Source organism: Phodopus roborovskii, unplaced genomic scaffold (assembly GCF_943737965.1).
Source record: "Phodopus roborovskii unplaced genomic scaffold, PHOROB, whole genome shotgun sequence".
Taxonomy (NCBI): domain Eukaryota; kingdom Metazoa; phylum Chordata; class Mammalia; order Rodentia; family Cricetidae; genus Phodopus; species Phodopus roborovskii.
In genome coordinates this window covers 13105571-13132770 of record NW_026126459.1, presented here as the reverse complement: position 1 = coordinate 13132770, position 27200 = coordinate 13105571, and the positions used below count along the sequence as shown (strand labels likewise).

The following is a 27200-nucleotide window of genomic DNA, read 5'->3' as shown; positions in this document are numbered from 1 at the left end:
CCTTCTCCCCTGGCGGAGGCGGGGCTGGCGGCTCCCGCGCGCTCCGGCCCCTCCTCGGCCACACAAAGGCCGGTCTCCATGGCAGCCGCGCGGGCCAGAGCGCAACGCAGAGCGCGGCCCCGGCGCCATCGAGCGACGGCTGCGGAGGAGCAGGTACCGCACTTGGGGACGGGAACTGCGGGGGGCGTCGCGCAGGCCCAGGCTTCACAGTCCACGCCGCTCGGCCTCGGCTTGCGCACCCGGACGCGGGGGTGCTAGGGCAGTGCTGCTGCGCTGTGGGCGACCCGCGCCTGCGTCTTTGCCCCTGTGTCTGTCTGTCCAACCGGCTGGGCCTGGCTGCTCCTGCCCCACCGGTTGTCGACGAGGCCCTCTGCGCCGGGATGTTGGGAGACTGGTCTGGCAGGCCGGGTCCCAGTGATCCAATGGAACTGCACTTTATCCGGTGTAGTTCCAAACCCTCCCTCACGGCCGGCGCCCCTACCTCTTAGCCGCCGAATCTATGGACCAGAGCGAGTCATCCCTGTTGTGCCGGACCTCCAGGCCCAGTTCTCAAGCTAAGCCAGCGCAGAACCTGATTCTGCTTGTTTCTTTTTTTTTTTTTTTTTTGTAGGGGTGCACAACCACAGTAGTCCCCACACCTTCCGGGACAGGGAACAAGGAACAGAGAACCAATACCCAGTAGTACCTGGTGAGGCCCCACGTCTCCCGGCAAGGTCTCAGCAGCTTCTCGTGTAGTTCGTTGGTGTGGTATTTGGAGAGAAACCTAGGACAGAAGGCTTAGAACTTGGAGGGTGCTTTCACAGTCTAGCCCTTTACTTCAATATACCTTCTGCAGGGAGCTCTCATGCATGTATGTGCCCATACTGTTCCTCTGAGGGTCAGGCTGCGTGGCAGAGTTGTTTGTGGATGGGTAGTGTCTCCCTGACTGTGGGTTTCTGAGTTTAAGAATTCCAGAGTTTCTGGTCATGTCACTTAACTCCTTTTTCTAGCTCTTTTGGAGAGGAAAGGAAGAGAGGTGGGCAGTGGCCACCATGGAGGTGATGGTCAGAACTGGAGCTTAAGCCAGGCCCAAAGACAGTGTAATGTTCTGAAGAACGGAGGCTCTCAGAGCTCTCATTTGCCTTGGGGAATGCCCCTTCTAATGTCTATCTTTGGTCTGTATTGTTGGCTTTAAAGCTGAACTCCTCCGACTGCCCACACACACCTTCAAGGTGGGAGTTGTCAGCCTGATCCCACACCAGGATGCTACCCTGGTACATAGGGAATGCAATTAGAAAGTTGGACTGCCAGTGGGAAGAGTTCTTGCTTTTTGGTCAGGAGGTGAAGTTCCTATGAAAGTAGGGCGAGCATGTGAGGTGTTTTGTGGAATGTGCCAAACCTTATTGTGTTGTGTCCAAATTGCTAGAGAAGACAGAAAGAAGTAGGTAGACTACGGAGCCTAGGGTACCTAGTCTCACACCCTTCCAAGGAACTGGGGAAGCCTGAAGACTGACCAGAGGTTCCTAGCCCCAGGAACTCAGGGAAGTTACTTAGAAAACAAGAGTTTGGAATGTGAGTCCCCCCTTCCCCCACGGGCTGCCTGCCAAGGAGGAATTATTTTGGATTATCCAGCCGAGTCCAGCGATTCCAGCTACCCAAAGAGGAGGTTGAAGCAGAAGGGGAGGCTGAAGGGACCCACTTCCGGACTGTGGGCTGGGTTGAGAACCCCAGGAGGGCGGGGTTCAGAACCCCAAGAGGGCGGGGCTGGCAAGTCCAGGCAGCTCTACCACCTCCCATGGCTGCTCAGCTCAGACCAGTCAGAGGCGGAGTAGGAGGGCATGTGTCACCTTGGGTTGGAGAAGGTCCTCAAGGTCGGCTCCTTTGTAGGCCCTGCCCAGCTTGGAATGTGCCCAAGCTCCTCTGAGAGAGCCCGTGGGGCAGTAAGTACTTCAGACCCACGTGGAAGACCTGGTTCACTCCCTAAAACCATGTTTAAGGATACCTTAGAAGGGTCCACTCCTGGCAATGACTTAGATCAGGAAGCACATTCCAGGGTCTTCCTGGAGAAACCTCAGGCTACCTTTCTGTCTTCTCACTGACCAGCTGTTCACAGAGGGACTGTACCGCCTCCCCCCTTCCCCCCCCCATTGGGATGTGATACTAGTCAGGACATCCCACAGGTGAGCAGATAAAGGTCCCTTCAAGAAGCCATTGGGATGTTCCTGAGTTGGCTCCTGGGGCTTGTGAATGACTGCCCAGGAGCCTGCCTGGAGACCACATTGGGAAGTAGAGCCAGCAGCTGATGCCCAAGGGCAGGAAGCCCAGGGACTTGGCCTTAGCCCCTGCTAGTGGAGCAGAAGAGATTGAATTGGAAGGGATTGGATTGAGCTGGGCTGACAGCCTACGGAGGCATCCATATGGCACATGTCCCCCCTACCAGACCTCTAGCTATTCTAGAACATACATCCCATGTCCTGTCCACTGCCTGGTCCCTCCCCTGATGATTAGTGCTAATGGTTCCTCAGGGATGTTGGAGGTAGGCAAGGGTCACTGGTGGAAGGATCTTCTTGTGGCCTATCTCTTGCATACCTCTCTGCCACATAGGACTGTCACCCTGCAGCCAGGCTTGCTTATGTCAGACGACTGCTGTCCCTCTTGCTTCCTGTTTCCTGCCTTGATCTTGTTATTCAGGGAGTAAGCTTTTTGTCACTGTTGAGGGCCTTTTGTAAAATAACTGGCTTGGTGAGGGAAAGAAGGTAAGTTGGTTAGAACCCTAACCAAGGCCCAGTGGTCAAGGCCCTGAAGAACCTGTGGATGAGGTTGAGGCTGCCTCTTTTAGCCTCACTGCCTTTCTGTGCCAAGCCATTGGGTGATTAGATAGGGGTAGGGGCTGGGTAGAGCCCCTCCCCTAGGGCTAATGGCTGTTTGTGTTTAGGGTGGGGTTGTGGGTGGGGTGGAGCTGGGTTCTGACTAATTATAGTCTGGGAAGGGCTGAAGTGTGTGTGTGTGTGTGTGTGTGTGTGTGTGTGTGTGTGTGTTGTGGGGTTCAAAATAGGGTATCAGGGGCAGCTGCCCCAGCTCTTTCTCTTTCCAGACCTCACATGACTCCTCTTTCATCCTATCCATGGTTTCACATCCCCAGGCAGCTTCTGCTCCCTACCCCCAGCTGTGTGAGCCTCCTGCTCTTCTCTGTTGACATAGCAAGGACTCTGCCCTGTCCTGAACTCTCTGACTACAGGTGCTGCCTCTGACCCTTCTACCCCATTAGAGCATGTGAAAGGATAGGAAAGGCTTCTGGTATCCTTCCTGTACCCCAACTCTAGAGGGGCCCTCCTTACTCTGAAGTTCATCAACCTGTAACCGTGATTGGATTTATCTCCCAGGTGGTCAAGGGTGGTGAACCCCCCTTGGAGCAGATCTGAACCACCTCACAGGGACAATCTTGCCCCCGGGAAGATCCCAAGCTGGTCCAGACTTGGAGCTGGTAGCCCTATTTCCTGTCTTTTGTCACTCTCTGATCCCGCCTCTGCAGCCCAGTGTCCCCTCCCCCAGCCTGGCTCCTTGCCTCTCTCATGGCTGGCAGACTTCCCTGGGGTGTCCCCATGGACTGCTGAGTTCACACCTGAGCTGCCTGGGGTCCCAGAGGACTACACACAGAATGGGCTCAACCGGATTGGGACACTGCCTGGGGGGCAGGGCTGGGCTTGGTGCCCACACCCTCTTCCTCAGCTCCCTGAGGTCCATGAAACCCAGAAGTTCCCCATTCTGGTGTCAGCAAGGTCCTGCCTCCAGGCCTTAAGGAGAGGAAGGGGGATGGAGTAGTCCCCCTTTTAGTTCTAATTCCAGCTCTGCCATCAACCCAGCAGCCTGGCCTGGGGCATGTCCTGTCTTGACCAGGTACTTGGAGGCAGGGGTCCCTCTGGGTCAGCTGTTCATTAGTTCCCATGGAGGGTGGGCAGGGTGAAAAAGAGAGAAAAAAGCATTAATATTGGTCTTTCAGATGATTACCTGTGTCAAGACAGTTCTTGGGAGCCCTTCAGAGACTGTGTAAGAGTGTTGGCTATGTACAGGGATTGAGCTCTTTTTCCTTGGGGCTGCTCTGATCTGTGGCTTCTGAGACAGCATACCACCTGGGTCCTGCATTGTTCCACCTGTAGAACTGGTGGTGGGTTTATGCCAAATGTAGGTATGTACCTGGGGGATAGATACATTAGGAACCTATTAAAACCTTTTCAGAGGAAAGAACACTATTTCCTTTGGTTCCACATCATGTGCAGAAGTCTCAACAGTAGGATATGCTGTAGGCAGCATAGGTGACTGTAGTTAAGAGGGTGTTCTGTGTTTGATACATGGCCCTCTGACTCTCACTCCATCCTCAAGAGCCCTAACTCTCTCTCTTTTTTTTTTTTTTTTTTTTTTTTTTTTAAGCTAGGCAAGTGCTGGGTTTTAAAACAGCTCCAACACAAGAGTGTGGGTCTGTCTTGGGAGGAGCCAAGTGGCATTTGTGTGGTTTAGAGGCTGAGGGCTTTCTGCTCTCTTTGTGGAAGATAGCAGATACCCTGGGACACAGAAGAACCCTGCTGTGAATCACACTCTGCCTCACCATCATGCACTGGATACTGGGGCACTTCTTCCCTGCCCAGCAAGAAGGAAAGCTGCTAGGGACAAGGAGTGAGTGACAGAAGGGAAAGGGCTCTAGAATGACCCACTCAACTATTCCAACCTCCGAAATAGTTCCCTAGACCGGCCTCAGAAGCAGAAGGTTCATCAGCCTCCTTACCTCTACATTAACATCAGGCCTGATTTGGAATATTACCCTGGGATGCCTCTGCCACAAACCTGTCTCAGGAGGAGGAGGGATCTAGGCAAGCCCCTCCCTTGACTAGGAGTGCTCCCTGGAACACATGTCTTCACCTCTTCCAGGTGTACCATGTAGACTTAAAGAAGACTCCAGAGAGGCCTGGTTCATGCTTCTCACCAAACGAAGAAAAGAACTGGGATAGGGGTTCCAAATTCCCAACCCTATGTACATCTAGTATCACCCTCCCACTCCAAGCTGGGCATTTCCTCATTGGAAAATCCCAGGTCTCTGTTCCTCCTAAGCTTTGAGTGCTTGCCCTATTGTGTCACTTGGACATGGAGCCCTGCTAACTATCTCACCCTCAAACTCGTTCCAGCACTCCTTAAAGTGCCATGTGCCTTCCAGGCTCCTGGCTTAATATGGATGGGAGAATTACCAATGAGGAGCTTCCTTCCTCAAGGCCAACCCCTGCCTTCCCAGCTCCAACACCTCTCTTAGAGCATCCTGGGATGACCCAGTGTGGGGACCTATGTATATCCCCCATTCTCAAAGCTCCTTAGGTCATGCCTGGGAATTGATTCTAGGTGTTGGGGCAAGATCTTCCTGCTGGCAAGACTCTGGCAAAATCATGGACATGTGTGTGCCTGTACATGTGTGAGTGGTGGCTGGCACCCAGGTTTGGCAAGGTGCCCTAAGCTAATTGTAGGGTTCAACAATGATGGGGGAGGAGGGGCTAGGGTGACCGATGAGACACTGACAGGCTGACAGGGAGATTACAGGCCTTGTCTGCTCTTCGCTCAGGCCCTCACCCATCCGCCCCCATGCCACTGAATCGCACCCCCAACCCCCACCCCTCCTGAATCCTGGGAGGGACTCTGAGGAACTGGTTCTAAGCATACTGCAGCCTTCCGTGAGTTTCGGGCTGCCCTGGCTAGCAGCATCCAGCCAGCATCTGGGTAATCTGGGAAAGGGGAGAAGAGGTGTACGTGGAACAGGAGTGGAGAAAAGTGAATAGAAAGGTATAAGGTAAGCATCTTGACCAGTAGCACAGGGGCCTCTAGTTTCCATAGGAGCCTCCCCCAGTCCCGGTGAGCAGATGGTGGTGGTGGTGGTAATGGGAATCAGTTTGCTGAGTTTGGAGAGCCTCCAGGAGCACAATAGGTCCACAGAGGGTAACCCACTGCAGAACCTTGGCTGTGTGGAAATGTAAAGAGGGGAATGCTGGAGCTAGGAGATCCTAGAGTGGATCTCCCATGCCCAGACAAGACACTTTGGTGGCTGGGACTTTAAACCAAAGGATGGAGGAAAGTTGGTCCTGGGAAGCCAGTCAGCTCAATGGTTGGCAGTGTGGGGAACCCACTCTAAATTCCCCACAATATACTGAGGCTGCAGCTGTCTCTGAAGGGAAGGAAGAGGAGGCCTGAGGAAGCCCTTGGGTTTTGACAGGTTAGTTCTTGAGGCACCTGAGGGCCAGGGCCAATAGTGGAGATTCTGGGCGATTAAGCCTCAAACAGCGAAATGGCTTGGTTGGATGCACGCAGGGGGAGAAAGTGAGTGGACAATCTGGCTGGACTGGCCTGGAGCCTGTAATGGTGGGGGCATAGGTGGACCTAAAGATGGAACCTAATCCAGGGGTTTGGATTTATGAGGAAAGGCCGCAGATATCCTCTGCTTGGGAGGTCTCCTTACTCTGAGCCCTGTGAGAGGATCCGAGCCCTAACTCAGGTTAGCATATCTGCCTTTCCCTGGAGCCCCACCCCTACTCCAGGTCAGGTGGCACAGTTTCCTTAGGGCTGGCTTTTCTCGTGAGGCGTTTGAGCGGATATCCCCATGGTCTGGCTTGAAGCTGCTGAAAGAAGGCAAGGTCGTGCTTGGTTAGCTGACCCCTGGTTAAGGGGCCGAGCCCTGGAACTGACCCTGAGCAGGGGCGGAGCTACAAACAGCGGGGCGGAGCCGCGCGTTGCTTTCCTTTCCAAGGCTTGAAGAGGACTTAGGGAGGTAATGGCCGGTTCTGCTTTCGGCTGTTTTTGACACCAGATTAGCACCGCAAGGATATGGCTCTTGGCTTTTGAAGGTTGCCTGCGATGCCATTGTCACCCGAGGTTGGGCTCGCACCTGCCCATCGCCTTGTGAGTTTCCCCGACCTGGTAAGCCTCGCGCCAAAAGCGCAGTCCACGTGTTTCATCTAGGTGTTCGCTGGGGTGAGGGGCCAAAATGTGGAAGCGATCCTGACTAGAGCGGGAGGGCTTGACCCCTGGGTTTTAGGAACGTGGGCGTGGCCATGTCCCTGCAAGGCGCTTCGGCCGCCGGTCCTCGCCCACGTCTGGGGTCCGCCTCCAGTGCAGTTCCCAGGTAACCGTCTTGTGATCCCGGAGGAGTCTGGCGGAAACGGCGCTGGGGGAGGGGCCCTGACACCTGGGCCTGTCTATAAAGGAACGAGGCCAGAGCTGGCTCCGGAGTGCGGGAATCGACCCAGCCTCCTGGACTGTACTCTGACCAGGTTGTCAGGTGGGTGGAGCCAGGTACTCGGGCACAGACCGCGTTCCCCTCGGGGTCTTCTACGCAATTCAGTTGTCGGTTCCGTGTGCGACACCGCGTCTGTGGCTGCGGTGCCCCGAGAGGTGTCGAGCTCCGCACAGACCCTTGTCGCAGCCCCTCCCTCAGGCTTGTTTTGAAAACAGCGTAGGCTTGGATTTGCGGGCGCCGTGGCCTGTTTTGTCTCTCCTGATTTGTTTAACGCTCGCAGCTAATTGCAGATTTTCGTCGCTTTCCGAGAGCGGACGCCCCGCCTCATGGCTGCCAGCTGCGGCGGGGGAGGGGCAGCTTCGGATTCTCTTGTAGCCCTGCGCCCCTGGAATGTGGTCCGCTGTTTAGGCGACCCTGCCCTGTTCTGGGGATGGTGCAGTTCCCACCGTACTTGTTAGAATCATGGTTTTAGTGGGACTCTTTCCCAATTCCTTGCCAGTCCCTGGTGTCTCTGGTTTGCTGTCTTGGTCCCTGGGGGGAGATCCAAGCTCTGCTCTCCTGTTGGGACACACTTCCACAACGTTGATTTGATTTGAGCCTTGAAAAGCCACTCACTATAATAACGAACTCTATTCAACCTTGCCCTGCGAAGCTGTTCTAGAATTAAGGAACTCAACTGGTTGTGTCCTGTCGGTCTCGTCCCCACCCCCCACCCGGCGCCATGGAACTGGCATCAAGACAGTCCTGGAGAAGAGGAACCCGAATAGGGAAGTGTCAGCATCCAGCTGAGGAGGGGCTTCTGTTGCTTCCCAGACAGTCCAGGATGTGCTCACCCTCAGAATTCTGGCTTGGTAGAGGCTGTTAAGTTCCAGACCTGGGAGCTGGCAGTGGCCTCCTGTGCTCTCACCCTTCAACGCTGTATTCCCACTGGTGTATTCCACCCCAAGCCTCATCCCTGGGTCAGACCTGGCCCACAGAGAGCTCCTTGGTGAAGATCATAGAGGATGAGTGACTTGTCAGGTTGCTGGAGAGTCCAGCTCTCTGAAGTGGGTATTATTATTATACCCAACCTACATATGGGGAAACTGCACAGAGCGCCTTTGTAAATAGTCCATGTAAATCTGCCAGAAAGAGGCAGTGCTAGATTTGAACGAGAGTAATGCTCTTGAAGTCCTACAGTCCTGAGGCAGAGTTCTTTGTCTGGGCTCTTGGGGAGGGGCCAATCCTGAGAGACAGGGGTGACTTGTTGGGAGCATCAGACCAGGCTTAGAGACCTAGAAGGTAATAGGGATAGCATTTTTATGTCTTAAAAAATGTTAGCTTGGGTCCTGATAGAGGAGGAGGTAACTGGCCTGCCTTCAGTGACGTCAGAGGGGTGGGCCCTGATTGGTCAGTGGGTGCCTCATCAGATCCTTCTGAAGTGTATATGACAGTTGCTTAGAATAAGTCATCCTCCTTTGGCCTTGCCTTCAGGAGACACCCCTCCCCCTACATACACACACACCCAAGTGGAGAACTGGAACCTAGATGGTCTGCTGTGAGAATTCTAGAGCAAGAGGAAGCTGAGGGACAGGCCAGAGAAAGCTAGAGCTGTCCCCAGTCACAGAGGCTGCAGGTGGCATGCCCACATTCAGCAGTGGTACAAGGCTTCTGCTAGCTGCAGTCGTCTGCTGGGTCCCAGAATTCTCATGGGGCTGACACTGTCCTGTGATTTGGCTGCTGTGTCAGAAGAGCAGCCTGTTGGCTCAGGTCACAAAGACTGTTGAGTATTGGGGGCAAAAAGATGTCCTCTGCCCCATGCAACCTCTTGACCAGGTTAGGAGCCGAGGACATTGCACTGTAGGACATGATGGATTACTTGGAGCAGGGTCCAGGCCCAGCTATCTGAGGGCATGGGTTAGGGGAACCATGGAAAACTGCTGCACAGGGCAATGGGAGAGCCTTATAGAGTTAGAGGTGAACTGGACCTAGAAGTGTAGCCAGTTGAGCCAGCAAGGCTAAGGGCAGGCTTGTAGTGTCTGAAGTATGGCTGGGTGTACCTTCCTTCTTGACCCTAAAGTTCCCCACAGTTTTCAGGTTGGGTTGAGGGCTCTGAGAACCCAGGAGCTAGCATGTTGGTAGAATTGGGTGATGTGGGATCTTGGTACATTGGGGTAGACCTTTTGCCATGCATTTTCCCTGGAGTATCCTCTGGCTGGCAGCTGGGTCAGTTGCCAGGTTGTTCCCTCTAACAAACCTGTTAAGTGCTCTTGGTCTTTACTTCCATCTGGGCCTACAAGGACTGCTTCTAGGAGAAGGAATACAGTTGGGAGAGCTTCTGAGTGCTACAGTGTAACTAATACTCAAGCTTTTCATGAATGAATTCATTTAATCCTTACAATGCCTTGGGTTAATTTACTATTACTGTGTCCATTTTGCAGATGGGGAAATGAGGCACAGAAACGTTAACTTGCCCAAGATCAGGAAGCTAGTAAGTAGAATTGTCCTGTTGTTGGTATGCCTGTTTTTCAGAAAGCAGTTATGCATAGTGTTTTAGGGGTTTTTTTTGCTTTTGTTTTTGTTTTTTTTTTCCAAGACTGGCTTTCTCTGTATAGCCATGGCTGTCCTGGAACTCACTTTTGTAGACCAGGCTAGCCCCAACTGAGAGATCCACCTGCCTCTGCCCTTAATCCCTGAGTGCTGGGATTAAAGGCATGTGCCATCACCACCTGGTTATGTAGGTAGTTTTAAAGAGCAGATAATACCGTAGACTTACAGTGAAAAGAAGCTGCCTGCTTCTGAGCAGAAGAGAAAGTAGCATGACTTGCAATGAGCAGGTGAATGTGCTTGCTTTAGAAGCTGGGCTAGATGCCAGGGGGTGTCTATAGGAGGGTCTTACTGAGAGTGAGAAGATAGAGATAGGTGGGGTCAGGAGAGCCACCCAGGGTGACTGCTATCTATCTCTCCTACAGAGTCCTGATGCCAGCCTAAAACAGAGACTGAGACCACTGGAGCCTTGGTGAGTGAGTGAGTGAGTGAGTGAGTGAAATAACCCCAAAAGTGCTGAAAATCACAAAAGTGCTGTACCTCTGTATATGTGACTTCTTGGAATTGTACCTCCAAACTTCAGGAGGAGGGAAACTAACTGGTACCCCTGAGGAAATCCCCACCAGCCAGGCAAACAGGGGTCCTGGATTTAATCCAAAACAGGAAGTTCCTGCACTTGCCCTCCCATTCCAGGAACATCAGTGGCAGAAAGCTTTAGCTGGCTGTGCCTGGTGTCTCCAGCTTGCACTGCCAGAGCAGAGTCAGGTCAGGTGCTCTTTGCCCCTGGGCCTGGCCTGGCAGGTCACTCAAGGCTTTGTTTGTCCAGGAAGTAGAAGGGAGCTGCCACCTATAGAATACAATCCAGGTCCTTTTTATCACCCAGAAGACACTGGTACTGGAGCTTCCTTATCCCACTACCTTGGTTTCTGGGTGTGTAGGAGAGCTGAAGATGGAGGCCAAAACTTGCTAGGCAAGTGTTCAGCCATTGAGCTATACCCCAGCCTTCTGGTCCAGTTTTATAATCAGGCTTTCCCTCAGGTGTGTGGGCCTGGGGCTCGGTCTAGTTACTGGTGTCCAGATGTCTGGGAAAGTTTTCCTCCACCTACCCTACCTGCCCTGTGTGTGAGCTTCCAGAGTGTGAGCTCCAAGTGTAGGGAGGAGGTGGCCAGTTGCCTGCCTGAGATTAATGGAGGGAAGCCCACCTGGCAGGTCTCCTAGGGAGACCCATGGAGGGCAGTTGGAGAAGGTGCTATTATGGGTCCAGAGTAAGAGTAGAGGGGTTTCCTAGCTAGTTAGCTCTGGGTTCAAGCCTTGAGCTTACCAGTGGAGGTCAGGGGTGGAGGCTGGCACAACGGCATTTAAAGAGAGGATGGCTGGTTAAGTTTCAGCTGTGCTGAGACATAGCTCCTCCCACGCCCACGCCTCACCCCCTTCCACCCCTCCTGGCTGGGAACATTCCATTCATTCTCTGCTCCTGGGAGCCGACAAGCTGCAGCGATTTGGTGAGTTAGAGCTGGTGAGCTACATCTATAAGCCCAAACAAGCAGGCCCTAGCAATCCGGCCTTGGTGTGGTGGCCTGTGGGGAGCGAATGGACTTGCATGGAGAAATGGAGATTGGTTAGTGAACCACAGGACTGTCCCCATGGGGCTGGAGTCTGGATGCGGCTCCAGGTTCTGAGCCAAGCCTTGGGCTGGGCTGGGCACAGTCTAAGTCGAGGTCTTGAAGGGTGTGTGAAGTCTTCCTGTCTATGACTAAAGCACTGACTTCTCCCTAACCTGGTCTCTTAATGAGGTCTGGGGGTTGCCCTTGCACTTTGCTTCTTGCAGCACACTTTGCATCAGACACATGCTTCTCCTTCAGTGGGTTACACCTTCTAGGTCTGAGGAGGCTTATGAGGGGTACAGAATAGAAACGGAGGACAGCTGGCAGAGCTGCAGCACTCGGGAGAAAAGCCACAACCTCATTCTAGTATACTCGGCTTCACCCACAGTTCAGTGGCAGATGTTTTTGGCAGCAGGCAGAGCAGGGTCCTCTTGGAGAAGAGGGGTATCAGAGTTGGGGATTCTCAGAGAGAGAGTGGCAGAAGGTAGGTCAACCTCCTGACCCCGCCCACCTCATCCAAGCTGCCTTTAGGCAAGTTACTTCCTCTTAGTAATTGTTTCTTCATCTGTAACTGGAAAGTTACAGAGCCTGGGGAGTGTGACCTAGAATCATTTTGTTTAAATTTTAATTTTTTTTATGGGGAATAAGATGTGTAAGAAGTGATATTTAAAGTAGTCTTAAATTTAATTTATGTGTATGGGTGTTTAGTTGGTGTTTATGTCTGTGTATCACCTGTGTGCCTGGTACCTGTGGAGTACAAAGAAAGGGTGGTAAGCCAGGTAGTGGTATACACCAATTCAATCTCAACACTTTGGAGACAGAGGCAGGTGAATCTTAGTGAGTTTGAGGTTAGCCTAGTCTATAAATCGAGTTCCAGGACAGCCACTATTACACAGAGAAACCCTATCTCAACAACAACAAAACAGACTCACTGGGACTAGAGTTACAGATGTTATAAGGTGCCATGTCAGAGCTGGCAATTGAACTTGGGTCCTCTGGAAGAGCAGTCAGTGCTCTTAAGTCTACTCCTGGAATGGTCTTAAATAGGGGGTATTAGATGAGCATCCTTGCCATTGTGCCCCAGGGGCAATCATACTGTTTCAGGCATACTCGGTAGGTCTTGGAGTTGAGGGTGTTTTCAGGCATCTAGGAGACAAAGCTGAGTATCTATAGGGTCCACTTATGAGACCCTAGATTTTCCTCCAAGTGGACGCTTGTCCCAGGATCCTAGAGGGTACATGCACTCAATGTCACCATACAGACACACAGATACACCCAGACACACTCACACACACACAGAGAGACAATCACACAAGACACTCAAACACACACACACACACACACACACACACACACACACACACACACACACAAAACCCTCTGAACTAGTGGATTAAATACTAGGCAGCAAATGGAGAGCTCTGAATGGAGTTAGGGCCATCCTGAGGCAAGGAGCTCTGGGACTGGACATAAGTAGGCAACCATGCTTACCTGGTCATGTGCATGGCCTTTAGTTGCAGCCTTGGTCTCAAGTAGTAGGAGTCTACATGTCCACAAGTCTGGGGTGTGTACCTCAGAGACCACCTGTAGCTGCTACTTCTTCCTTTTTTTTATTTTGTTTTTTGTTTGTTTGTTTGTTTGAGACAGGGTTTCTCTGTATTGTTTTGGAGCCTGGAACTAGCTCTGTAGACCAGGCTGGCCTCGAATTCAGAGATCCCTCCCAAGTGCTGGGATTAAAGGCATGCACTACCAATGCCCAACTTACCTGTAGCTTCAGGAGAGGAATATGAATAGCTAGGAGTCTTCCCAGATCTTTCCTTTGGGTGTTCCTTCAGGGAATTATGTCCTTCTATGACCTGTATTCTGGATATTCAGGGCAGGGTCTGAATGAGGAAAGGCCTGGGCTTATGTGACCCTTACTGTCTCTCCCCACAGAGTTCTGGGGGCAATGGCTCTGTCACTCTGGGCCCTGACCTTCCTGGGTCTGGTGGGCCTAGGGTTGAGCCTACGGTCCCGCAAGCTGGAGAGTTTCCGCAGTGACACAGAGCTGAACCACCTGGTTGTGGATGAGGCCTCGGGTATTGTATATGTTGGGGCAGTGAACGCGCTCTACCAGCTGAGTGCTGACCTGCATCTCCAGCAGCATGTGGTCACAGGCCCTGCCATGGATAACAAGAAGTGCACACCACCCATTGAGGCTAGCCAGTGCCATGAAGCAGTGCTCACTGACAACGTCAACCAGCTGCTGCTGCTTGACCCACCTGGGAAACGCCTGGTCGAGTGTGGCAGCCTTTTCAAGGGCATCTGTGCTTTGCGTGCCATGAGAAATATCTCAGTGCGCCTCTTCTATGAGGATGGCAGCGGAGAGAAGTCCTTTGTAGCCAGCAATGACGAGAGAGTGGCCACAGTAGGGCTGGTGAGCTCCACACGCCCCGATGGTGAGCGTGTGCTGTTTGTGGGCAAAGGCAATGGGCCACATGACAACGGCATCATTGTGAGCACCCGCCTTCTGGACAGGGCTGAGGGCCGGGAGGCCTTTGAGGCCTACTCAGACCATACGACCTTCAAGGCTGGCTACCTGTCCACCAACACTCAGCAGTTCATTGCAGCCTTTGAAGATGGCCTCTATGTTTTCTTCATCTTCAACCAGCAAGACAAGAACCCTGCCAGGAACCGTACACTCCTGGCACGCATGTGTAAAGATGATCCCTCCTACTACTCCTATGTAGAGATGGACCTGCAGTGTCGGGATCCCAGTGACCCCCAAGACACTTCTTTCTTTGGCACTTGCCTAGCGGCATCTGTAGCCACACCGGGTGCTGGCAGGGTACTCTATGCTGTCTTCAGCAGAGATGGCCGGAGCAGTGGGGGGCCTGGTGCAGGCCTCTGTGTTTTCACACTAGATGAAGTCAATGCCAAGATGGAAGCCAGCCGTAATACCTGCTACACAACTAGCCAAGACACAGGCCGTGATAACTTCTTCTACAAGCCCTTCCACGGAGTCATCCATTGTGGTGGCCATGTGCTAGTACGTGTCTTGCCTGTTCATAGGTGTATGTTTCCCTTTTTCAGTGTCAGAGTATATTTGTGTTGTGGAGGATAGGGTCTGACTCCTATAGCTTGGAGCCCTGGTAGGGAAAAGCCTAGGAGACAAGGCCCTGTCCTGATGCTGTGATCCACAGGGTGCCAGCGGGAGTTTCCCGTGTGGCTCGGAGCATCTGCCCTATCCACTGGGCAGTCGTGATGGACTCATCACCACAGCCATTCTGTATCGTGGGGGCCTGAATCTGACAGCAGTAACGGTAACTGCTGAGAATGGCCATATTGTCGCCTTCCTGGGTACCTCAGATGGCCGGATCCTTAAGGTACTGCCCCCAGTAGAGAGGTTTCTAGAGCGGCCAGTTAGGCATGATGTCCCCTGTTCTCATGGATTGCCTTGGTGTTCACAGGTGTATCTTGCCCCAGATGGTACTTCTGCAGAGTATGGCTCAATTCTGGTAGACATCAACAAGAAAATCAAGCAGGACCTGGCACTGTCTGGAAACCTGTCCAGTCTGTATGCTATGACCCATGATAAGGTCAGCCTAAAGATGGCCTTAGAAGGACATTTTGAAATAGGCCTAGAGGATATGCTGGGCCTTGCCTTGGACAGTTGGACAGAGTCTGGGCTCATTTCTCTGAGTCTTCATAGCACCATTGTTATCTTCAGACATTTTATTTTGAGCACCAAAAATTAGAACTAGGGTCTTATGCATGCAAGGCAAGTGCTTTTTCACTGAGCTATAATCTCCAATCTTCCCTTTCCTAACAAGGTTTCCCTTTCTGATCTTGCCCTAAGCTTACAGGTGGTTATGAATCCAGCTGGCCCAGGAGATTCCTTGTTAGTAGTCCCAGGAGAGTCTGGTGTCTGAGGTAGGGCCCTGTGTCTCTAAGTCATGTTGCTCCATAGCCCTGCTATCTCACCTCTAGGTGTTCCGGCTCCCAGTGCAAGAATGTCTGAGCTACCAAACCTGTGCTCAATGTCGTGACTCCCAAGATCCCTACTGTGGCTGGTGTGTCGTCGAGGGACGGTGAGAAGTTTGTCCTTGCCCCTATGGCCTGGAGGCCATAGAGTACTGGGTCTGAGGTTATTCTCTGTCCTTTTAGATGCACCAGGAGGGCGGAGTGCCCACGGGCTGAGGAAGCTGGCCATTGGCTGTGGAGCCGGGACAAATCGTGTGTGGCCATCACAGATGCTAATCCACAGAATATGAGCCGGCGGGCTCCAGGACAGGTATTCAACAGGTGGCTGGTAGTTGTGTAGAAGGCTGGGCAGGGCTCTCCTTACACAGCTGCTGGATGGGAGCTATCAGAGAAGCAAGGAAACAACAAGTTTCCTTGGACCCAGAACCACATGAACATCCAAGACACAGAAGCACATTCTAGGAATTGTCTTCTGCAGGTTCGGCTGTCTGTCAGCCCCTTACCCACCCTGACTCAGGAGGATGAGTTGTTATGCCTCTTTGGTGAACCATCAGAACGTTCTGCCCAGATTGAGGGGGATGCCATCATCTGTGATCCCCCAAGCAGCATCCCTAGCACACCACCAGGCCAAGGTGAGATCTCATATCCTTTAGTCCCTGGACCTACACAGCTTCCTTTTTCCCCGCACACAGCTTTTCCTGTACCCTTACTTACTCTCACACTCTCACATTTTACTTTATTAAGCACCACGTATGATCCAATCCTGGGTGCAGTTTATTATTATTATTGGGAGAGGGGGAAAAAAATCCCAATTTTGAGAATTCTTTGTTCTTCGTCTGAAGGCTGAGTGCACTGTTCTGGGGAGACCAAGATCAAGATCTCCCACAAATTATTTGCACAGATGTCCATCACTCTTACCACTGTGTCCAGCCCGAGGCAGCTGGTGCTGTCTCCTGAATCTGAAGGCCTCATTCTGGGCTAAGACAGGTGCTATATCTGTCTGTCCCATGAGTGTTGGGGGTGGCAAGGCCATGAGACCACAGTGTGATATGGGCAGGGACCTGGGAGGCCCTCCCACCCAGACTCTGAGGAGCCACTGCCCTCAGCACTTGCAGGAACACAGAGAGAAAGTAGGAGAGCAGCCAAGCTCAGGGGAGAAAGATGAGCCTAGCCCTGGGAGCTGAGACCAGATTTGACAGCATCAGCAGGCCACCTGAACATGCAGGGCCAGCTGAAGCTACAGACTGGGTTGTAGCCTATGGCCCCAACACAGACCTGCTTTCAGCTGGCATCTGGGGAAGCCCAGCTCCACCCTTCTTCTCTAGCTACACCAGACTCTGTTCCCATTCTGCAGACCATGTGGCTGTGAGCATCCAGCTCCTCTTCAAACGTGGCAGGGTCTTCCTCACATCCCACCAGTATCCTTTCTATGACTGCAGAGAGGCTATGAGCCTGATGGAGAACCTGCCGTAAGTCCTGGCTGCCTTTTGAGGCCTTCCACCCCACCCCTAGGTTCCTCATACTCCAAGCCCCTCACACCCTTATGACCCTCTCGCCAGGTGCATCTCTTGTGCTAGCAACCGCTGGATGTGCCAATGGGACCTGCTGTATCATGAGTGTCGGGAGGCCTCACCCAACCCAGAGGATGGAATCATACGTGCCCACATGGTGAGCTAGCCACTCAGATATGACTGTGGTTAGGACCACAGGTCTTAGGAGACCTCTATCTTATCAGCTTTGCTCTCTCCCAGGAGGACAATTGCCCCCAGTTCCTGGATCCTAGCCCTTCGGTTATCCCCATGAACCATGAGACAGAAGTGACCTTCCAGGGCAAGAACTTGGACATTGGGAAGGTAGAGAATGCCTCGGGTAAAGCCTAGCTGGTGGTGGTGGAGGCTTGCTTAAGAGTCATCCTCCCGAAGTTGGGGGTCTCTGGGTCTCCACTCAGCACTGGGAGCAGTTAGGAGAGGGAGGCAAGTCTTCAGAGCTACCGAACATGGGGCAGACTAGTTGGTGGGGTTCTCTGGGAGCTTTTGAAGACACAGATTCTATGCCTCTTTGGGGCAGGATGGTTAGCCAGATTGCCTAGAGGATGCTGACTGTACTCTCTTTAGGTATCTTCCCTGTATGTGGGCAATGACCTGTTGAAGTTCAAAGCAACTGTGACTATTCAGGAGTCAGGGGCCTTCTCTTTTAAGACCCCAAAGGTACTAACTACTACTGGTCTCAGGGCTAGAGAGGGGGGGTTATCTCCAGGCCTGGAGCCTAGCCAGGGTCTTGTCCCTCCTGTCCTGTGCCTTGTGGTCTCCAGGCATCTCTGCCTGTGTCCTTGAACATACTCATGTTCTCAGGGTATGTCTGTGTGATGTCTTCCTGGCAGACTTCACTGACCTTTGGCAGTAGAGGGATTCTTGTGGCTTTCGGGTTATCAGAGGGGCAGGTAATACAGTTTGCCCCTGTGTGTCCCATGCAGCTATCCCATGATGCTAATGAGACGCTGCCTCTTCGCCTATATGTTAAGTCCTTTGACAAGAAGATTGACAGCAAGCTACAAGGTAGGTGGGATCTGGGGAAGGCAGGGTAGGGACCAGAACGACCACTAACTACATTCTCGTCCACAGTGACTCTCTACAACTGCTCCTTTGGCCGAAGTGACTGTAGCCTGTGTCTAGCTGCCGATCCTGCCTACAGGTGTGTGTGGTGCCGTGGGCAGAACAAGTGTGTGTATGAGGCCCTGTGCCGCAATGTTACTTCAGAGTGCCCACCACCAGTCATTACCAGGGTGAGTTTTTTCACATCTTGAACTCTACCCCATCTCCACATCTTCATCTTCCCAAGCCATTCATTTACCGGGCTCTGCCAATTTCAGATCCAGCCTGAGACAGGCCCACTGGGTGGGGGCATCCGCGTCACTATCCATGGGTCCAATTTGGGTGTCACAGCAGATGATGTCAAGAAGATCACTGTGGCTGGCCAAAACTGTGCCTTTGAACCAAAATGGTACTCTGTATCTACCCGGTGAGTGGACTGCCCACAGCCTGAGCTCCCAGAAACTTTGCAGATGCTGCAGTGGTAAGTAAAGAGCTGACTGGGTTCTGTCTATCGACAGAATTGTGTGTGTAATTGAGGCTGCAGAGATGCCTTTCACAGGAGATATTGAGGTGGATGTTAATGGAAAGCTCGGCCATTCGCCACCACATGTCCAGTTCACTTATCAAGTAAGTGCCTGACCAAGCTGTGAGTCCAGCCTTTACCACCGACCCCATAGCACTTGGCTTCTCACAGTAGTCACCATCCAGTAATCCCGAGTCCTTGGCACTAACTATGTGTGTTGCTCTCAGCAACCCCAGCCTCTCAGTGTGGAGCCACGACAGGGGCCACAGGCAGGTGGTACCACATTGACCATCAATGGCACTCACCTGGACACAGGCTCCAAGGAGGATGTTCGGGTGACACTCAATGATGTCCTTTGTGAAGTGTATGTGTTGCCCATGAGAGCTGAGCCTGTCTGGCCTTGGAAGGGTGGGAAGGCTGCTATGGAGGGGGCAGTGGAAGTGGCCCGATCTGCTGACAAGCACCTCCCACTCTAGGACTAAGTTTGGAGCACAGCTGCAGTGCGTCACGGGTCCACAGTTGGCTCCAGGCCAGATGGAACTAGAAATCTCCTATGGGGGCTCCCGAGTGCCCAGCTCTGGTGTCTCCTTCACCTACTGTGAGAACCCAGTGTTGCGAGCCTTTGAACCACTGAGAAGCTTTGTCAGGTGTGGCCTCTCCCCTTCCTGGCTAGTGTGTCTTCCCCGCCCCGCCTGCTGACCTGAGGAATGTGGCAGAACTGGGCTGGGCAGGGCAGGAGAAGGATCTCCTGGAAAACCCCACTGCACCCTAATGGGCTTCCTCCTCAGAACCCAGGTGGCAGAGTCAGAAAGGGCCAATTCTCCCATTTCCCCTGCCTCTGACCCATCTCATTATTACCGTACCACTTCCTACCTGGGGTATGAGCTGGTAGAGTTGAACCTGGAAGCTGGCTGAGCATCCCCATTGTCTAGCTGAACTCATCAAGCATTGCCTCTCCCTAATCCCCAGTGGTGGCCGGAGCATCAGTGTTACAGGCCAGGGCTTTAGCCTCATCCAAAAGTTCGCCATGGTTGTCATTGCTGAGCCCTTGAGGTCCTGGCGGAGGCGGCGGGAGGCTGGACCCCTGGAGCCCATGACGGTCAGTCCTGCAGTCCTGTCGTGGGCTGAGGGTTCAGTTCTAATGGGAACATGAACAACTGGAGACCAGTAGGGGCAAGGTCTTCATCAAGTGGCCTGAAGTTTTTGGACCCATTCCACAGGTCACGGGCACTGAATACGTGTTCTACAATGACACCAAGGTCGTCTTCTTGTCGCCTGCTGTCCCTGAAGAACCTGAGGCTTACAACCTCACTGCACTGATACAGATGGATGGTCATCGTGCCCTGCTCAGGACTGAAGCTGGTGCCTTTGAGTATGTAGCAGATCCCACCTTTGAGAACTTCACAGGTGGTGTCAAGAAACAGGTCAACAAGCTCATCCATGCCCGGGTAAGGAGACTTGCAGCATGGGAACCCAGTACAGGGTAGGGAGGGAGTCTTGCTGATCATTCTGGCCTCTGCCACCCGACCCCCTGCAGGGAACCAATCTGAACAAGGCCATGACGCTGGAGGAGGCTGAGGCATTTGTGGGTGCTGAGCGTTGCATTATGAAGACCCTGACTGAGACTGACCTGTACTGTGAGCCCCCAGAGGTGCAGCCCCCACCCAAGCGGCGGCAGAAGCGAGACACAACACACAACCTGCCTGAGTTCATTGTGCGTGAGAGCGGGAGGGCTGTGGAGGGCCAGGGGACCCTCTCAGGAGAAGCCACCGCTGTCTCCACCTGCCTGCGCTGAGCCCTAGCTTCCACACAGGTGAAGTTTGGCTCTCGAGAGTGGGTGCTAGGCCGGGTGGAGTATGACACACGTGTGAGTGACGTGCCGCTTAGTCTCATCCTGCCTCTGGTCATGGTGCCCATGGTGTTTATCATTGCTGTATCCGTCTACTGCTACTGGTGAGTCCTCCTGCCCAGGTAACAGTCCCCTCATCCCTGCTGCACCAGCCCTTCTGACCCCAGCAGCTGACTGAGAGATGCTCTATGCTCTGCAGGAGGAAGAGCCAGCAGGCTGAGCGTGAGTATGAGAAGATTAAATCCCAGCTGGAAGGCTTGGAGGAGAGTGTGCGTGACCGCTGCAAGAAGGAATTCACAGGTGGGGGTTGCCTCTACCTGGCAGGTGGATCTACTGGCTGCCCTTGTTAAAATCTCTGGATCTTTTAGGCCACTCTTGGGACTAGAGACTGCAGGAGGGTATGGGTAAGCATAGCAGGAGTAGGTGGCCAGGGATGCCTCACTCTGGCTTTCCATTGCTTTCTCAGACCTGATGATCGAGATGGAAGACCAGACAAATGATGTGCATGAGGCAGGCATCCCCACGCTGGACTATAAGACCTACACTGACCGCGTCTTCTTCCTGCCCTCCAAGGATGGTGACAAGGATGTCATGATCACTGGCAAGCTAGACATTCCTGAGTCACGGCGGCCTATTGTGGAGCAGGCCCTCTACCAGTTCTCTAACCTGCTTAATAGCAAATCCTTTCTCATCAATGTGAGCGGGGTGGTGGAGGGGTGTGGGGAAGGGTGAGGGAGAGGCATGGCGGGGCTCGGAGAGTCAGGATAGGGGCAGCCGTAGCACAGGTGCTCAGGTGTCCTCTTTCCTGCTGCCCCGCAGTTCATCCACACCCTAGAGAATCAACGAGAGTTCTCGGCTCGTGCCAAGGTCTACTTCGCGTCACTGCTGACTGTGGCCCTGCATGGGAAGCTGGAGTACTACACTGACATCATGCGTACACTCTTCCTGGAACTCATGGAGCAGTATGTGGTGGCCAAGAACCCCAAGCTGATGCTTCGCAGGTTTGTGGGTGACAGAGCCCATGTGAATGACAGGTGGGGCAGGGTGGGACTTATTTGGACAGACAGGAAGCCAGATCCCATTCTATACTGCCCTTGGTCTGAGCTGCTCCATAGCCATTCTGGATAGTTATGCCCCTCTACAGCACACTGCCTTTCTGCTCACATGTGTATTGTGGGTGGGGTCCTGGAGCCAGTTGGGCCTTGGGAATATGAGGCCTCTCTGTACCCTCAGGTCTGAGACAGTGGTGGAGAGGATGCTGTCCAACTGGATGTCTATCTGTCTGTATCAGTACCTCAAGGTAAGCTTCAACCCTTAGGGTCAGGGGTGGGTGAATTGGTACCATCCCTCCCGACAGATGCTTGTCTGAGTGCCTGGGAGGAGGTCCAGCCCCACCATGCATGTAAGTCCCGTGCCTCCCACTTATACAGACCTCTTGCTCCAGGATAGCGCAGGTGAGCCCCTGTACAAGCTCTTCAAGGCCATCAAACACCAGGTGGAAAAGGGGCCAGTGGATGCTGTGCAGAAGAAGGCCAAGTACACCCTAAACGACACAGGACTACTTGGGGATGATGTCGAGTATGCACCTCTGGTGAGTCCCCCAGAGCTTTAGAGGGGAAGCTGAGCCAGGAGCTTGGACCCCATATCCGAACTCAGCATGGATTGGGTTAGATCTCTCTGGTGCAAAGGTGTGGTTACAAGGATCCTCCCTCCCTTAGCCAGTCCTGCTTTTTTTATTTTTGGTTTTTTGAGACAGGGTTTCTCTTTGTAGCCCTGACTGTCCTGGCACTCGCTCTGTAGACCAGGCTGGCCTCGAACTCACAGACATTCGCCTGCCTCTGTCTCCCAAGTGCTGGGATTAAAGGAATGCACCACCAACACCCAGCATCAGACAGTAAGTACTTCTTATCCTGTGTTCCCTGGCAGACGGTGAGCGTGATCATTCAGGATGAAGGAATTGAGGCCATCCCAGTCAAGGTCCTCAACTGTGACACCATATCTCAGGTCAAAGAGAAGATCATCGATCAGGTGTACCGTACACAGCCCTGCTCTTGCTGGCCCAAGCCTGACAGTGTGGTCCTAGGTGAGTGCTACCTGTTCATGAGGCCCACATGTCCAGCTCTACTGGGAGTGGGGAGCCATGCAGCCCTGGGTTCCAGAAACTGAGCTTTATGTCCTTCTGCAGAATGGCGTCCTGGGTCCACAGCCCAGATTCTGTCAGACTTGGACCTTACCTCTCAGCGGGAAGGCCGATGGAAACGAATCAACACACTTATGCACTACAATGTGAGTGTTGAGGTACCCCAGGCAGAGGACTAGTACTGGGTTCCATAGTAGAAACATAGCCTTCCTTTATGACTCTATTCCACAGGTCCGGGATGGAGCCACCCTTATCCTGTCTAAGGTGGGAGTCTCCCAGCAACCAGAGGACAGCCAACAGGACCTTCCTGGGGAACGTGAGTCTATGCTGTCTTTCTTGTCCTTCTAGTCCGTAAAGGTCTATGAAGACCAAATCCTCCTTTTGCTGCCACCTAGTGGACTCTAGGATCCTACCTACCAAGCTTCAGGCCAGTTGGGTCCCTCAGCTCCCTGCTCCCCACAGGCCATGCCCTTCTGGAAGAGGAAAACCGTGTGTGGCACTTGGTACGGCCAACAGATGAGGTAGATGAAGGCAAGTCCAAGCGTGGAAGTATGAAGGAGAAAGAGCGGACCAAGGCTATCACAGAAATCTACCTGACACGGCTGCTCTCAGTCAAGGTAATAACACTCATGCACAGGTACACACTCCCACACACTGGTGCCTGGGGCTGCACCCCAGGAGGTCACACCCAGCCACTCTTCTCTACAGGGCACACTGCAGCAGTTTGTGGATAACTTTTTCCAAAGTGTGCTGGCTCCTGGGAATGCAGTGCCACCCGCAGTCAAGTATTTCTTTGATTTCTTGGATGAGCAGGCAGAGAAGCATGACATCCGGGACGAGGATACCATCCATATCTGGAAAACCAATAGGTGAGGCCCTGCCCTCAGTCTCTGCCCCCTGCCATAGCCCAGGATAGCCCCTCACTCCCTGTCCATCTGCTACAGTTTACCACTTCGGTTCTGGGTGAACATCCTGAAGAACCCTCATTTCATCTTTGATGTTCATGTCCACGAAGTGGTAGATGCCTCCCTGTCAGTTATTGCACAGACCTTCATGGATGCCTGTACTCGCACAGAGCACAAGCTGAGCCGTGTAAGTAGGGCTTGCTTTCAGGTCGTAAGTTGGGTCAACTGGCTGGGAGGATGGAGGATTTAGTCTGGACAGTGCCCCTAGGGAGGAAGCTGTGACTGACATGGGGTGAGTTTGGATTATGTCATAAGCTTGTCTTAACATGGGTTTGTATGTTTTGGGTTAAAGTTTGGGACACAAGCAGGTGGAAGGTGACCAAAGCTTCAGGGCTGCCTTGAAGATGATCACCTCCCTTCCTTTACCTTCCATGGGACTTCTGTCCCTTCTTACTCATTACCCAACCTCAGGCTCCAGTGCTTTCAGAGTCTGAGCGGGGGGGCCTTGTTACTACTTTGTGAGGACTGAATAGCTGCGTGTCAGTGTCAAGGCTCTTGTCTTCCACAGGACTCTCCCAGCAACAAGCTGCTGTATGCAAAGGAGATCTCTACCTACAAGAAGATGGTGGAGGAGTGAGTGATGAGGAGGGCTGGGGAATGACTGGGGATCCCTAAAAGACCCCAGGGTCTGGCACCCTTTATTCCCTGAGACCTCATGCCTCCATCCATAACCCTTCTTCTGCAGCTATTATAAGGGCATCCGACAGATGGTGCAGGTCAGCGACCAAGACATGAACACACACTTGGCAGAGATTTCCCGGGTAAGAGTCACCGAGCTCCACAAGCGCAAGGGCTCTCTGCTGCCCACTGCTGAGCCAGACACTGAACTGCAACACAGGTTGAAACTACTATGATGAGAGAAACAGAGGATAGCCAAGTGGGCATGTTGGTCAGACAACCTGCATTGAGGGTAGCGGAGTTCTAGAAGAGGTGAACAAATGTGTGTGTAGAAGCTAATGTGTAGGCAGTGAGTGGCTCAGAGCCCTGACATACCTGCTATACTGGCTGTGGCTGAGCAGCTGCTTCCATGTGCATGGGCTTTGCATGTGGCCTTACCAGGGTGTAGTCCTTTATTGGTGTATCTGTGAGGTTGCCAGGCAGCCAACACAATTCAGCCTGCTGTTCTGTGGGACTGGTCTTGGGGCTCTCATAGCCCCTTCTCATACTGGGTAATACTGTCATCCCCAGGCACACACGGACTCTTTGAACACACTTGTGGCATTGCACCAGCTCTACCAGTACACACAAAAGTACTATGATGAGGTATGTCCTGGGTCCCTGTGGTGAAACTCAGAATAGCCTGCCTCCATCTACCCCCAACCTGTGATCTGACAGGTGTCTTCTGTGTCCATCTCGATCCCTGCCCCTTCCTTACCAGATCATCAATGCTTTGGAGGAGGACCCTGCAGCTCAAAAGATGCAATTGGCCTTCCGCCTGCAGCAAATTGCTGCTGCGCTTGAGAACAAGGTTACAGACCTCTGACCATCAGTGCTGCCTCAGGATGCAGGTGTGTGGTACCATGGCATTGCGCAGCCTCTTGGCATGAGATTGTACTGGCTGTAGCTGAGTTCTTCTCTCTCTCCAGTAGAGGATGCACCCAAGGTGTCTGGAGTGGGTATAGTGGGCCCACCTCCTGTAGACTTGTAGCGTCTTTCTCCTGAGCAATACTGCCCGGGGCGCCCGAGTCAGCACCAGCTCCTTCCAATGGCACCAGCATCGGGTGTTCTCTGTGTTGTCTCCTGAGTAATTCGCAAATGTGCCTTACAAAGCCGCACTGGGCCACTGGGGGCAATGGAGCCTTGGCCTCCCCTTCCCATGCACCAGCAGCCTAGCCTCCTCAGATACTCTGGGTTTGGTCTGTAGCTCCCATGGCCAGTTCCGGGACTATATCTGTCTGCCAGATGGAAGAAAAAGAAAAAGCGGTACAATGCCTTCCTGACCTCACCTGAGCCTCCCCATGGGACGCAGGCGCTCCAGGTGGACTTTGAGGGCCATCACTGGCTCCACCTCTAAGGTCAAGCTGGACGTCAGACGTCGGGGCCCAGGTGGCTAGAGGGACCCAGAAAACTGAGGTCCTGGTCTCAGCTGTCAAACAGGCTGTCCTGGAGGCCCTGCCTGGATCTGGGAATGCTGGAGCAGCATCTCTACCAGGACCACCCACCCCTTTTTGTAAATCTTGATTGTAAATCCAATACAGTTGTCTTTTTCACTCTCTGGTTGGCTGAGTTTCTCCTTGGGCTTGAGCTGCTCTCGGTGTTTTTTTCTGGACACCCAATCAGGGGGTCTTTGTGGACACAGGGATTAGGCTAGCTCTAGTATCTTGGGCTTCAGCAGCCTTCAGTTTACACACCCTCTCCTGACTTCTTCCCACTGGGCTTTCCACATGACAAGGGTAGGAGGGGTATTCTCCTTATCCTAACCTTGTACTCCCACACTTGTTTCTGTGGGACTTGCTTCTTGCCATCTTGTGGGTTCTGGGGATCAAACACAGCTCATCAGGCTTGGTGGCAAGCCACTTTAACCTCTGAGCTATCTGGCTGGTCCTCCATACCTGTTTCTAAGATGTGATGGCACCTTACATACAGCACATGTTTTCTAGGCACATACGTATGAAGATTGTGTGTGCACTGAGTTTCAAGGGGGCCTTGAGATCAGCTTCTGCTGATGCTGCAAGATATAAGGTCCATGGCTGGGGGCTAGAGAAATGGCTCAGTGGTTAAGAGCACTGGCTGCTCTTCCAGAGGTCCTGAGTTCAGTTCCCAACAACCATATGGTGGCTCACAACCACCTATAGTGGTATCTGTTTTCTGGTGTGCAGACATACATGGCAGACAGAGCATATTAAATAAATGAACCATTTAAAAAAATAGTCAATGACCAGAGAGCCAGTAGTGCCATGAGTTCCAAGAATCTGTTGTGAGCAGGGCAACAGTGGTGCACACCTTTAGTCCCAGCACTCAGGAGGCAGAAAGCAGGTGGATTTCTGTGAGTTCAAGGCAAGCCTGGTCTACAAAGTGAGTTCCAGTACAGCCAGAGCTAAACAGTGAAACCCTGTCTCAAAAAAACAAAAAGAAGGAAAAAGAGAAAGCCTGTTAGTGTGTGTGTTAGTTCCTGTACTGTTGCTGTTAGGAGAAGCCATGACCAAGGCAATTTACACAAGAAATCATTTATTTGGGAGCTTGCTTACAGTTTCAGAAGGTTAGCTCCTGACCATCATGGTGAGGAGCGTGGTAGCAGGTAGGCATGCCACTGAGGGCTCACATCTGTTCTGAAATTTGCAGGCAGAGACAGACTGCAACTGACTTGGGCTTTTGAAATCTCAAAGCATGCCCTCACCCCCACCCCTGTGAAACAACCTCCTCTAGCAAGCCACACCTCTTAATACTAAACAGTCCAACTGGTACCAAGTATTCAAACATGAGCCTCTTAGGTCTTTTCTCATTCAAACCACCACAGTAGGAAAGAGGATTGCTCCTAATCCCCAGGCACAGAACAGAGACCTAGAAAGTACCCCAGTGCTAGTGTGAGTTAAACTGAGATGTGCACACACAGTGAGAGCCTCATCCATTCCACAAGGTTTTGTTTTTTTATTGTTAATTGTTTAGCTTTTTTGTTGTTGTTGTTGAAAGTATATCAATGTTTAACCTTGGCTGGCCTGGAACTTGCTTTGTAGACCAGAAGTGGCCTTGAACTCAGATTTGCCTGCCTCTGTTTCTGAGGGTAAAGGTGTGCGCCACCACACCCAGCTCCCCAAGCACTTCTGCTGTGGGCACTGAATGAGACAGAACCCAG

At 52.7% G+C, this 27200-nt stretch overlaps 1 protein-coding gene across 6 annotated transcripts; it reads left to right on the top strand.

Annotated features, from left to right (window-relative positions):
- Plxnb2 (plexin B2) lies at positions 1 to 25622 on the top strand. Of its 6 annotated transcripts, none has more exons than XM_051189613.1 (39): positions 1 to 153; positions 9667 to 9716; positions 10198 to 10244; positions 13312 to 14404; positions 14559 to 14741; positions 14826 to 14954; positions 15346 to 15446; positions 15523 to 15649; positions 15818 to 15971; positions 16694 to 16808; positions 16899 to 17007; positions 17091 to 17192; positions 17454 to 17546; positions 17813 to 17894; positions 17961 to 18121; positions 18209 to 18357; positions 18449 to 18557; positions 18681 to 18817; positions 18930 to 19100; positions 19423 to 19552; positions 19674 to 19901; positions 19991 to 20167; positions 20267 to 20406; positions 20502 to 20602; positions 20769 to 20998; positions 21122 to 21303; positions 21536 to 21602; positions 21747 to 21893; positions 22229 to 22385; positions 22488 to 22588; positions 22674 to 22758; positions 22905 to 23059; positions 23151 to 23311; positions 23387 to 23534; positions 23916 to 23980; positions 24093 to 24168; positions 24596 to 24670; positions 24786 to 24915; positions 24997 to 25622. In XM_051189613.1, exons 4-38 carry the CDS (start codon positions 13325 to 13327, stop codon positions 24888 to 24890), a joined length of 5532 nt encoding a protein of 1843 aa, XP_051045570.1. In that variant the 5' UTR covers positions 1 to 153; positions 9667 to 9716; positions 10198 to 10244; positions 13312 to 13324; the 3' UTR covers positions 24891 to 24915; positions 24997 to 25622. The 6 variants fall into 6 exon arrangements, with proteins under 6 accessions (XP_051045570.1, XP_051045568.1, XP_051045572.1 ...); XM_051189611.1 differs by having other exon boundaries at positions 24994 to 25622; XM_051189612.1 differs by lacking the exon at positions 1 to 153 and adding an exon at positions 6624 to 6927 and having other exon boundaries at positions 24994 to 25622.
- Positions 25623 to 27200: the final 1578 nt, after the last annotated feature.